Source organism: Erinaceus europaeus, chromosome 5, assembly GCF_950295315.1.
Source record: "Erinaceus europaeus chromosome 5, mEriEur2.1, whole genome shotgun sequence".
Lineage (NCBI taxonomy): Eukaryota > Metazoa > Chordata > Mammalia > Eulipotyphla > Erinaceidae > Erinaceus > Erinaceus europaeus.
Genome location: NC_080166.1, coordinates 8,278,944 through 8,292,407, shown reverse-complemented (window position 1 = coordinate 8,292,407; position 13,464 = coordinate 8,278,944). Strand labels below are relative to the sequence as shown.

Below are 13,464 nucleotides of genomic sequence, written 5' to 3'. Positions count from 1 at the left end.
CCTGTAGGTGGGCACCAGGAGCTTGAACCTGGGTCCTTGTGCACTGTAATGTGTGCACTTAAACAGTTGCACCACTGCCTGGCCCCCTAAATACTTTTTAAAAAATTTATTTAAAAAGGAAACACTGATAAAACCATAGGATAAGAAGGGTACAACTCCACACAGTCCCCACCCCTAGAACTCCATATCCCGTCCCCTCCCCTGATAGTTTTCCTATTCTTTATCCCTCTGGGAGTATGGACCCAGGGACATTATGGGGTGCAGAAGGTGGAAGGTCTGGCTTCTGTAATTGCTTCCCCGCTGAGCATGGGCATTGACAGTTCAATTGATACTCCCAGCATGTCTCTCTCTTTCCCTAGTAGGGTGGGGCTCTGGGGATGTGGAGCTCCAGGACACATTGGTGGAGTCATCTGCCCAGGGAGGTCTGCTTGGCATCATGGTAGCATCTGGAACCTGGTGGCTGAAAAAAGTGTTAACATATAAAGCCAAACAAATTGCTGACTGATCATGAACCTAAAGACTGTGTGCTTTTAACCAGTTGTGCCACTGCCTGGCCCCACTATATATATATATATGATTTGTTTATTGGATAATTGGGGCAAGAGTAAATAAAAGGGGAGAGAGACAGAGACTTCCGCAGCTCTGCTTCACCACTCATGAAGCTTTCTTGCAGGTGGGGCCCCAGGGTTGAACCCAGGTCCTTACACATTGTAAAGTGTTCTCAACCAGGTGTGCCACTGTCTGGCCCCGGTATTTATATTTTAAAGATAATAAACTTCTTTAAATATGAATTTAAAGAATCTTGCCTTTGTTAAGTAGAATCTATTCTAGTTCTGAGGCAGTTGTACTGTTAAGTCTTTGACAGAGAAGGTTGGAGTTAATTTGGGACATTCTGAAGTTGGAATAAAATGTTTTGAAAGTTTTTTTAGTGAATGATGAGTAAATTCATTCAAGCAGCAGGTGGCTCAAGTTACTTATGCTTTTAAGTTGTCTTTCAGCAGGTAGCACTTTGGTCTTTGGTAAAAGTAGCAGCAGATGGAGAGGTGTGAGGTGTATTGGGGATTTGGTGGACTCATCGGTTGTGATGTTTAGAGTTGCCCTGTATTTTCAGGATTATGATAAACAAGAATTAGGAAGCTTGTAGTTTGATTACTGATCTCAGATCCCTGAATGGCTCTGTTCACACATAGGTGATGGATCTGTCTTCTATCAAACCATTCTCTCTCTACCTCGTTTCTCTCACTCCCTCTTCTCTTCTCTTCTCTCCCCCCGCCACAGTGCTGGCACTATGAATCCACTGTTCCTGGCAGCCATTTTATCCCCATTTTATTGAACAGGACAGAGAAATTGAGAGAGAGGAGGAGATAGAGAAGGTGAGAGAATGACAGACACCTGACAGACTTGCTTCGCTGTTTGTGCAGCTTTCCCCCTGCAGGTGGGGAGTGGGGGAGCGGCTTGAACCCAGGCCATGCGCTTAGTACTGTGTGCACTCAACTGGGTGTGCCACTGCTCATCTCCTCAAGCCACTTTCTTGTTTCACTGCTATACCTGTGGCAGCCACCTCTTAGTTCTCCTGCACAATTGCTGTCACCTGCTGCCAGCCTTCCGTCTCCCACGCAGGTCACTACATCACCTACCTTGGAACCTTCTGATATCTTAAAATTCCCACCGTGAGCCTTGCCCCATTAGGGAAAGATAAAAACAGGCTAGGGGTATGATTCAACCTGTCAACATCTGTGTCCAGTAGAGAAGCAGTTACAGAAGCCAGACCTTCCACTTTCTGCACCTATAAGGAATTTGGGTCCATACTCCCAGAGGATAAAGAATAGGGAAGCTTCCAATGGAGGGGATGGGACACAGAACTCTGGTGGTGGGAACTGTGTGGAATTGTACCCCTGCTATGTTACAATTTTGTTAATCATTATTAAATCTCTAATAAAAATGTAAAAAAAAAAAAAAAAAGACCCTCACGATGGCCCAGAGTCCTGCCTGCCCCTCATGTCTCTGCTGTGGGTCTTTCTGTGGCTAGTTATATACCAGGTTGTTCTGCTTTGAGCCCTCTGTCTACAGTTGTCTTCTGTATGCTGCCATATTTACGCTCCTCACTTGATTCCAGTCTCTGATGGCTCGATTTTAACTGGGGCTTACACACCACCTGTTGTACTACCTCTATTACTTTACACCTGAAATATTCCTTATAGATTATTTCTGTTACTTTATCTCCATCACTGGACTATAAACTTCCTGAGTCAGATCTCACTAGTGTGTATTAGCATAAATACTCATTAAGTGCTACTGATACTAAGTATCATGCCCCAAATCAAGCAATTCTACACTTTATGTGATTGAAGTGCTTAGAGATGCACAAAAGTATCTAAACGAATCACTGGGTGAGTACAACTTTTCTCCCAAACTTGCATCCTGACACACCAAGTTTCAGAACTTGAATTATCTCTGCAGGGCTGATTTCTGCGGTGTAATTAGAGAGCATTCCCAGCAGAGGGCGGTAAAGCCAGGGTTATAGTAAGAGCAATGGTGTTCATTCTTTAGTCACAGCGCTTTCATTTGCACAGTACCAAGAAATTCAGTTTAGTTAGTAGCCATATTCTTTACATGCTGTTAGGCCGAGATGGTCTTTAAAAGTAAAATACTCCTGATTTTGTATAAGAGGACCTCCAATCTTTAATTGGTAGCTTAGTTTAAAATGGTTAAGGACTTGCGACAGGATGAGAGAATTTGAATCATTCAATGCTTTTTGTAGTTTTAAAATTAAGTTCTAATTTTAAGTTAACAAGAATCACCTTTTTTGTGGTCCAGGAGGTGGCGCAGTGGATATACATTGGACTCTGAAGCATGAAGTCCAAAGTTTAATCCCTGGCAGTACATGTACCAGAGTGATGTCAGGTTCTCTCTCTCTCTCTCTCTCTCTCTCTCTCGCTTGCTCTCTCCCCTCCCTCCCTTTCTTCTATCTTCATGAATAAATAAAAATTAAAAAAAGAATCACCTTTTTAAAATGAGTAAATATGAAGTTAATTTCCAATGTATGACAAAATGGTGACTTTAAAACAGGTCTTAGCAGCACTTTCTCAGATAACTCTGCAACAAAGCCAATTAATGGTCTTTTCCTCCTGAGTCATACTTTGTTGTTAAAATTTTCAGAAGGCTCTTGCCGGGCCAACTAGCTTCACGGCGTGTAGAGAGATCTCACTTCTGCACAGGACCTCAGGAAAAAAAAAAAAAAAAAGAAAGAACAGAACTGGAAAACACAAACTTGGACTGTGTTTGGTGTTTTTGCACTAAAGGAGGCTAGGGAAAGAGAGAAGGGACGATGCTGGGAGAAGTGTGGGCTTGGGGTCCTCATGCACAGAAAAGGATTTAGGCTGGGGGGGTTGTGAAGACACCTATCACAGGGAGATGAAAAATGGTATCCATGTGTCAATAATTGTACTATAAACTGCTAACCCCACCCCCAATAAATTGATAAGAAAATAAATGGAGAGAAAGACAACAAAATACCACTCCACTGTTCTTTTTTTTATTAGTGATTTAATATTGATTTACAAAATTACATGACAACAGTGGTATAATTTCACACCATTCTCACCACCTGAGTTCTGAACCCCCAATCCCTCCTTTGCAAACTACTGTGGTTCTCCTAAGGCTGCAGACATAGGTTAACTATCATCTCGACACTATCTGTCTGGATTTGTGCATAACTGCCCCCTTTCCCTTCCAGGTCCTGTCCTCTCTTCCCCTCCCAGCCACTCATGACCCTATCCTACATCCCAATGTCTCTCCCTTTTTACTCCTCTCTGGGTCCTGATGGAGCTGGAGTTCAGAGCCCTCTTATCCTCTTCCTCCTATCACTTCTCCCCCACTGGGAGTGTGGATCAAAATTGTTTTGGGGGTGCAGGAGGTAGGGGTTCTGGCTTCTGTAATTACTTCTCCTCTGGACATGGGTCCTCTGGACATGTTGTATTTTAATACACAGTATGTACTAAAAACAAGTCCTGGTGGCAGTAAGCTGCCCTCGTGACATGCATCAGAAATGAACTGGGGAGACCCGAGGGAGGTACATGAAATGTCTGTGGGGTTAATGTCAATGGCAGTGCCTGGCCTGCATCCACTATGCCCTCTGTGCCTCTGTGATCCCAACATGTAGCCAACTTGATGATTTCAGCTCCTGCATTTCAGCAAGTTGTCCCCTTAAAACGTGAGTCCTCCTGCTTACTACTAAAATAATAATAACAATACACAGGTGGTTCCTTCTGCATGTTGCAGCAGGCTAGCTGACTTTTTCCTTTCTAGTATCACCGATACCTTACACAGGCATGACATCACCACTCTGGGCAGAATTTGTCGAGCAGGAGAGAGCTCTCTCTGGCGCTGTGACACTCCCCTGTGGTTTGTCAGACACCCTGCCCGGTGAGCTACCTTGTTCAGCTCTGCGCACTTCTATTTCAGGTGGTAAATCCTGCTTCCAAGCAGTGCTTCTTGGCCTCTAACAGTAATGTGAATCATGGGGAGAGCTTGTTAGGACTTTCTATTTGAATTAATAGTCTTGGGTGGCACCTTATTCTGCAGTTGCTCACAGCCTGAGAGTACACCACTGCCTCTCTGTGCCCATCTAGGGAATCCATTTGGAGGCGCAAAGATTTACACCTTGTCCCTAAACTGGGGAAGTGATGTAAGGTTTCTATAAAGTGTCTACTGGTCATGTCAGAGATCCAATATTCTCTCCACATAATGAATCTTGAATATTTTCTGAAGCAAACTGAGTAAGGTCAACACTGGAAAATTAGAAGCCATGAACTTAAAAACCCAAAGCAGCAAATAGATTTATTTTCAGAACAATTTGTACATATTAAGTAACATGTGAAAAGAGTAGTTTATAATTAAATAATACTGTGGATTCATATTTTTCACCAAAAAAAAAAAAAAAAAAAAACCCAAATCCCTAAACCTGTTTGTTACTGCTCTGATGGGACTTTTGCTTCTCAGAAATCAAATTAATTGTTCAACAAGAAATACGAACATGTATACATTTACTTTTATACTCTTAGTGCCGAAATAAAAGACAAACCAGTTAATTTTAAAAAAGTAAATATACTTACTACAGCTTTATAAAAATGTGTTCACTTTGCAGTCAAATGGTTTACACTGAGTTACACCCCCCCCATGTATTCATTTTGAATAAAGGAAAATAATCCATTCAGTTCTGTTTAAAACTATACAATTCTAATAGTTGTGCAATATATACATTTACAGTTTATCTGTCAAAATAAATCAGGCCCATATGAAACCATCATTTTATATTTACACATTTGCTACATTTTCAGGTTTTTTTTTTTTCTTTTTTCTTTTTTTTTTTTTTAACTAGAGCACCGCTCAGCTCTGGCTTATGGTGGTGTGGGGGATTGAACCTAGGACTTTGGAGCCTCAGGCATGACTCTGTTTGCATAATCATTATGCTATCTACCCTCACCCCATTTTCACTCTTTAAGATTTAAATTAGTTAGCGTTTTTTTACTTATTTCACATTTTATCCTCATGTTTTTCTTTTATTTCTAGGTCTTTTCGTCTGTCAGTTTGAATAAATGAATATGCTTCCACTTACAGTGAAGAAGCCGTCCTCAAAGGTTTTGCACACAGTTATTTGCCATGAGTAACTTGAAATGCTAAGAATGAACCAGGCAACTCAGATCGAGAAGTCCTGCTTTCGGCCTAATGATTTACGAGATTTTCACAAATAGTTTCAGCTTCCTATCAAAATCAGCACACGGTAAAATTCTACATTTCTAACAGTTTTAAATGTAATCACTTGTGTAGTTCTGATACAGTGACTTCAGTTTACTTTTCACAGTGAATAACTTCCTTTACTGTATAAAAATAACACTGCCAGCTGCAAAAAAAAAAAAAAATCTACTGATTTAGAGGTTCTCATTTTGCCGCTAAAGCAAACAATGCATGGTCTCAAATATCAATACCATCTCTCCACATGCAATCCTAAAGTTACTCTGTGGTGTCCATAGCCAGAGCCAGCCACTCAGTTTTATCACATTGTATAAACAGTCTAAGACCCAGTTGTGAAACGGAAACTTTTAAACCCTGTATCCTCTATCCTGTTTAAACAAAAACATGGCTGAATAGAAATGCATCCTATTTCTATTCTATTAAGAGAAAAACAATGTTTTTCTCTTTAAGTTCTTAGATGAATACAGTAAGTGATCATTTAAATCATGCATGGTGTCTTGCTAGCTGGTGCTATAAACAAAGATGCTATATTATAAAACCAGGCTGAGGGGGGTTCAGCTCTGGAACATAATGTCGGAGGACCTAGAGGGGTTTGAATTGTTCTGTGGAAAATTGAGAAATGTTATATACATGTATAAATTATTGTATTTTTTTTAAAAAATATATTTCATATCTAACTGCTTGCATAGCAATGTGTCATAGATTGAGTGGCTTAAACAACAGATCACTTTATCACATTTTTTGGGGGGAGGCTAGAAGTGTGAGGTCAGGAGTTTGCAGCACCCTTCTCCCCTCCTTAGGTCATTGTCCTTGATTTATATGTATCTGTCTTGTTAACGGGTTTTCACAAAATTGCCCCGTGTTTTGTTATATAAAAAACGTAAGTAAAATTAAAACTTAGAAAAAAAATAAAGCCAGGCTCTCCAGTAAGCATTTTTCATTCTGTGTCATCTGAGATTTCTCCTCATTAGTATCCTAGCAGATATGCCACTGAATGACACAACTTTATTATTCGAGAGCCTGCAGTCACCTTTGCTTAACAGAGCTTGAAAATAGTCACCACTGGAGTCTCCGGCTCACATGTGTGCTCTGGGAGCACAAGTTATCTATGTGGGCCACTGGCTCGTGGTGCACTAGTTCTCAGGCTGGATGATTTTGCCTCCCAGGAAGCAAGTACAACATCTGCAGACGCTTTCAATGGTTATGGCAAGGGGGACAGTGCCCCCTGGGACATGGTAGGTAGAAGCCAAGGCTATCGCTGAACCTTTTGCAATGCATGGGACAGTCTTCCATTAAAATTATCTGTGCAGGGCCAGGCTGGTGCACCTGGTTGAGTGCACACATCACAGTGCACAAGGACCCAGGTTCAAGCCCCTGGTCCCCACCTGCAGGGAAAACTTCATGAGTGGTGAAGCAGTGCTGCAGGTGTCTCTCTGTCTCTCTCCCCATCCTCTCTCAATTTCTCTGTCTCTAGCCAATAAATAAATAAATAAATAAAATATTGAAAAAAAATTATCTGGCCAAGGTTGAGAGGCCCCATCCTAGTTTAAGAAAATTGGCTATCTGTTTAGCTTATTCAGAGATATGAAAACAGCATCATCAAGGCAGAGGAACTGAATTGCTTCTTGCCAAATTTCTCGAGCTCACTGTGTGCATGTAAGCTCATTTTTGTGCTTATCTGAGAGGCAGAATAAAATAAAAAGAACGGCAGGCTCTGTACAGTTCACTAGAAACCTAGGACTGGCATGCCCAGTAGGTACTTGGTTCATTAAATATGCTTTGATCTATGACCAGTTTCTACTCTTCTAAAAATGACAGTTTTATACACAGCTATTATTAGGATCAAGTTCTAGCACATCTGACTAGAGTTGCCACTCTGTTTTTGATATAAAGCCATGACTTTCCCCCCCAACTTTATTCTATTTGATAGAACAGAGATAAATTAAGAGAGAAGAGCAGGTAAAAGAGGAAAGAAAGACAGACAGCTACAGCCCTGCTTCACTGCTTGTGAAGTTTTGCCCCTGCAGGTGGGGACCAGAGGCTTGAATCTGGGTCCTTGTGCTTGGTAATATGTGCACTTAACCAGGTGTGCCACATAAGCCCTAACTTTTTATAACCATTCTTATCTGTCTTGTCAAAAGTAAACTAAATTGTCAGCCATGCAGATACCTTTCAAGGAGTGGATGTACAAGGAAAAACACTTGTTTGTCTCTCCTATTCTTAGATTTTTTTTTCCTGCCTGTATTTTTTAATTATCTTTATTTATTCGATAGGGACAGTCAGACATAGATGGAAAGGGGTGACAGAAGGAGAGAGACAGAGAGGCACCTGTAGCCCTGCTTCACAACTCGTGAAGCTTTCCCCTTGCAGGTGGGGACCAGGGACTCGAACCCAGGTCCTAGAGCATTGTAACCTTTGCACTCAACCAGGTGCACCACCACCCACACCCTCCTTTCCTCCTTTGCTTTTAAAGTTAAAATGGCACACTGCTGAGCTCCAATCCAGCCTTCCCATTTCATAATAAGGACACTCAAGTGTAGAGGTATAGTGACTTGACCAGAGCCCTCTGACAGTCCCCACCACCTCTGTCTCTGCCCTTCCCACCCAACCCCCCACTCTCTCCAAGAGGATGTGTGGAATCAGAAACAGAAAAACATGTACAGAATCAGAACTGGGGGGTGTTGCCCACACTATGGTTTGTTTGCATCATGGTGGCTGGGATGCTGGCTACAGTCCTGGGCTGCCTCCTACTCAGACCAGTAGAAGGCTCTGTGCTTGGGGCCTAAGACTCCATCTTGTGTACAGACTTGCCCCAGTGCAATATATTCTTCTGGAAGATTTAGCATTCTGGGACCAGGTGGTGGCATACCTGGTTGAGTGCACATGTTACAGTGCTCAAGGACCCGGGTTCAAGCCCCGAGTCCCCACCTGCAGAGGGAAAGCTTTGCAAGTGGTGAAACAGGGCTGTAGGTGTCTCTCCTTCTCTCTCCCTCTCTCTCTATCCTACCCTCTCGATTTCTAGCTGTCTCTATCGAATAAATAAAGACAATAAAAACATTTAAAAAGATGTAAGCATTCTGAAAACAGGCAGGCCCACAGGGCACAGCTGCTCTTCAGTGGTTCTCTGTGTTTCCCTGTACTTTCATGCAAATTCCTGAGTGGTCGTTTTATTGTACTTTGTCTACAATATGCCTGAAATTCCAGTCATTACAAATGCACTATTATTTTTCTTACTTGTTTAGTAATAAATAAAAATAACTGCTCCTAGTTAAGGAGATTATACAGTCATTCTTACAAGCATGGAAATTAAGCAGATATCATTCTCCTTCTACACCTGATAAAGAGTAGCTACCCGGAGGGGAAGGGAGGCTGGGTGAGTGGTTAAGGGCGGATGCATCTGGAAGGCAGAGTGGCCTCTAAGAAGCTGGGAAACCAGGAGGCAGGGGAACAGCTGGCTTAGTACTTAAGCAGCCAGGGTGCTGAAGATATTACTAGCTTTTCAAAAATTCTGCTTGGTGGGGAAGGGAGATACTATAATGATTATGCAAAAGACTCTTGTGTCTGAGGCTCCAAGAACCCAGGTTCAATCCCTAATACCACCACAAGCCAGAGCTGAGTAGGGCTCAAAAAAAAAAAAAAAAGTAATTAGGTACTTGCTAGAAGACAATGGAACAAGGTCTCTAGCATTTAGACCTCCAGGATTTTCCATAAATACTATTGTTAGAGATGATAAATTATTTTATGTTCAATTTTTAACAAAATGTTGTGTCTTGACTTCCAAATGACTCCCTTTCCTCAGTATAACTGGTGTTTTCTTCTGCAAGAGGCTACCTCTAGACTCTCTCATTTGTTATTTGTACATGGTGTAAAGAGTGAAGTCTAGCAAGAAGGGGCTCAGGGGAGGCAGTGTGGACCAACAACAGTAGATTTTTTTACCTATTTCATAAACAAACTCAAAATCACTGAAAACATCCTGCCAGCTTTGGGTGAGCAGCCTAAGTAGAAGTTTCTTTGTCATTAACATCAAGGTCCTAGTTAGTTAGCTGTGTATGTCAAGTACTTACACTTTGGTTGTTGCTGTTCAAAAGCTATAGCAATTATTCTTAAACAACTGGATCCCCCCCCATTCCAAAGATCCAAGAAAGTTATATACTTTTTTGAACATTTGTTCTGTTTAAAAGCACTATATGCTCCTGACATAATGCACATTATTAAGAAAGCTCTGAGGGAGTCGGGCGGTAGCGCAGTGGGTCAGGTGCACGTGGCGTAAAGCACAAGGACCGGCATAAGGATCCCGGTTCTAGCCCCCAGCTCCCCACCTGCAGGGAAGTCGCTTCACAGGTGGTGAAGCAGGTCTGCGGGTGTCTGTCTTTCTCTCCCCCTGTCTTCCCCTTCTCTCTTGATTTCTCTCGTTCCTATCCAATAACAAATGACATCAACAAAAACAATAATATCCACAACAAGGCTACAACAACAAGGGCAACAAAAGGGGGAAAAAATGGCCTCCAGGAGCAGTGGATTCACAGTGCAGGCTCTGAGCCCCAGCAATAACCCTAGAGGCAAAAGAAAAAAAAAGAAAGCTCTGGGCCAGCCAGCACTGAGTACTTTTTCTCCATAGAAAATAAGACCTTTTTTTTTTTTTTTAACCCTTGATAGTCCCCCACCCACCCCAAATGTCTTCTTTGCAAACTGACCTGCAGTTCTCCTCAAATAAAATATCAGGTTAGTTTACTTATTACATTAGAAAAATAAAACTGGAATTAACAAAAAAAATCCATTCAAGCAACTAGTAACCCCTGGCTGTGAAGCACCCTTGCTCACTGCAGTGGTAGCTGGGTGAGTTCAGCTGTTGAGTTCTGTCAGCTCGTCCGTCTCATCTGGATTCTTGGTCATTTTTTCATATTTTCTTTTGAAGAAGCCAAGCTGCAAAAATGAAGAGGCCAAACTGTTACCACCTATAGCCTATTTAGTAGTGTGACCTCAGATGCGCTTTTCTCTGAAGCGTCTCCTATCCCTGGGGCTCTGGAGATTTCTGGTATGTTGCCCAGCCCTTCAGCAAGGAAGCTGATACCTAGAGCTTTCAGCTGAACTGCATGAAGCGAGACATTTCCATGTCTACATATTCGATGCAGAATGAAACATCCAGGAATCTAGATAAAAAGAAAGTTTTTTGTTTTTTTAAAAAAAATAGTGTAGGGAGTCGGGCTGTAGCGCAGCGGGCTAAGCGCAGGTGGCGCAAAGCACAAAGACGGGCATAAGGATCCCGGTTCGAACCCCGGCTCCCCACCTGCAGGGGAGTCGCTTCACAGGCGGTGAAGCAGGTCTGCAGGTGTCTATCTTTCTCTCCTCCTCTCTGTCTTCCCCTCCCTCTCTCCATTTCTCTCTGTCCTATCCAACAACAATAATAACTACAATAATAAAACAACAAGGGCAACAAAAGGGAAAAAATAAATAAAATAAATATTTTAAAAAATAGTGTAGAGTCAAGGCCAGGAAGATGAAGCCTTTACTGATTCCTTTCAAAAGCATGAGCAGAACTTACAAACAGATTTGCATTACCCTTTCTTTTATGGTGGTGCAAGTGCTCTGTAAAGCTTCTGTTTGATAAGGACATTTAAGACAGACGTCTTCAGGAGCCTTGAACTTTACAATTTTTTAAAAGATTTTACATATTCATGAAAAACATAGGAGGACAGAGAGAGAGAACCAGACATCACTCCGGTACATGTGCTGCCGGGGATTGAACTCAGGACCTCATGCTTGAGAATCGAAGGCTTTATCCACTGCACTACCTCCCGGACCACACCTTGTACTTTGATATAGGACTGTTTTTCTTACCTTCCACAAAACTGCAACCAGCGCTAACAGCAAAAGGAGTCCGGCAATTACACTGCCTATTATAACTCCCGTTGGTACTTCAGCTTTCTCAGAGGGCTCCATAATTATAAGGGGAATCTGAAAAGACAAAAATGTGAAAACTAAGGGGTCTAATTTTTAAAAAAATATTTTTATTTATTCATTATTGGATAGAAATGGAGAGAAATTGAGAGGAGTGGGGGAGAGAGAGGGAGAAAGACAGAGAGACACCTGCAGCCCTGCTTCACCACTCATGAAGTTTTCCCCCTGCAGTTAGGGAGCAGGGAATTGAACCTGGGTCCTTGCGCACTGTGATGTGTGTGCTCAACCAGATGTGCCACTGCCTGGCCCCAAAGGATCTGATTTTAACACCCAAAGGAAATATGACTAGAGGGTAAATGTCTCTAATTAAAAAAAAATTACTATCTTTTTTTGTTGGATAGAGATGGTCAGAAATTGAGAGGGAAGGGGGTAGAAGAGAAGGAGAGAAAAAGAGAGACACCTGCAGCCCTGCTTCATCACTCACAAAGCTTTCTCCCTGCAGGTAGTGGCCAGAGGCTTGAACCTAAGTCCTGGAGCATTGTAACATGTGTGCTCAACTAGGCGTGCCACCACCCGGCCCCTCAAATTTTTATTTTAAGTTAACTTAAAATTTTAATTTTTTATTATTTTTATTTTTATTTAATGGATCAGAGGGAAATGAAATCAGAGGGAAAGGGGCAATAGAGAGAAAGAGAGACAGTGGTTTGAGAGGTGGCACAATGGATAAAGCATCGGACTCTCAAGCTTGAGGTCTTGAGTTTGATCCCCAGTAGCACATGTGCCAGAGTGGTGTCTGGTTCTTTCTCTCTCTCTCTCCTCCTAGCTTTCTCATAAATAAATAAAATCTTTAAAAGAAAAAGAAAAAAGAGATGCTTTCTTGAAAAGAGAGAGAGAGAGATGGAGAGAGAGAGGGAGAGAGAGAGAGAGAGAGAGAGAGATAAAGACACCTGAAGATCTGTTTCACCACTTGTGAAACTTTCCCCCTGCAGGTGGGGACTGGGGGCTTGAACCTAGGTCCTTGCACACTGTAACATGTGCACTGAACCAGGTGTGCCACCACCTGGCCCCCAAATTAAATTTTTTTTCAAATTGTTTTACTGGGGGGAAATAATGGCTAAAGGACAGTTGCTGACACACGACTACAATGTCTTATCTTTTTGTGATAGGTGTCTGCACACCACTGCCACCACTAACCCAGGTACCATCATCCCTCCTGCCACTCCCATCTTTCTCCCTAGTCCAGAGTCCTTCTCTTTGCTACAATATGCCACCTAGTCCATCCCAGGCCTCACCCTGTGTCTCCCTTTCCTTTCCTTCTTCCTTAAGTACCACCTATAAGTAAGACCATCTGGTATTCATTCTTCTCCTTCTTTCTTTCTTTCTTCTTCTTCTTCTTCTTCTTCTTCTTCTTCTTCTTCTTCTTCTTCTTCTTCTTCTTCTTCTTCTCCTTCTCCTTCTCCTTCTCCTTCTCCTTCTCCTTCTCCTTCTTCTTCTTCTTCTTCTTCTTCTTCTTCTCCTGACTCCTTCAAGTTCTCCCCAAGACACAGAAAAGGAGACTTCACCATTTCTTAGAGCTGAGTAGTTGCAATATTCCATTGTGTACACAGACCAGAACTTTCTCAACCACTTGCCTGTCACTGGGCATCTGGGCTGCTTCCAGGTTTGGACTCTTACAACCTGTGCTGCTATGGATACAATATATCTGATTTTCTTCCTGAGGCCAAGACAGTGACATAGATTTGCTTATGGTTCCATTTCTCTCTTTTTTTTTCCCCTAAAATTTATTTTTATGTATGTATTTATTATTGGATA

General features: G+C 42.1%; 1 protein-coding gene across 1 annotated transcript in view; it reads right to left on the bottom strand.

The window, feature by feature from the left end:
- Positions 1 to 4,822: 4,822 nt before the first annotated feature.
- The window catches only part of ITGA2 (integrin subunit alpha 2), a 119,836-nt gene continuing 111,194 nt past the window's right edge, over positions 4,823 to 13,464 (bottom strand). Inside the window, exons 29-30 of the mRNA XM_060191024.1 lie at positions 11,593 to 11,709; positions 4,823 to 10,677 (exon numbers count right to left, since the gene is read on the bottom strand). Of these exons, the coding sequence (XP_060047007.1) occupies positions 10,597 to 10,677; positions 11,593 to 11,709 (198 nt within the window). The 3' untranslated portion in view covers positions 4,823 to 10,596. The remainder of the gene's footprint in view (positions 10,678 to 11,592; positions 11,710 to 13,464) is intronic.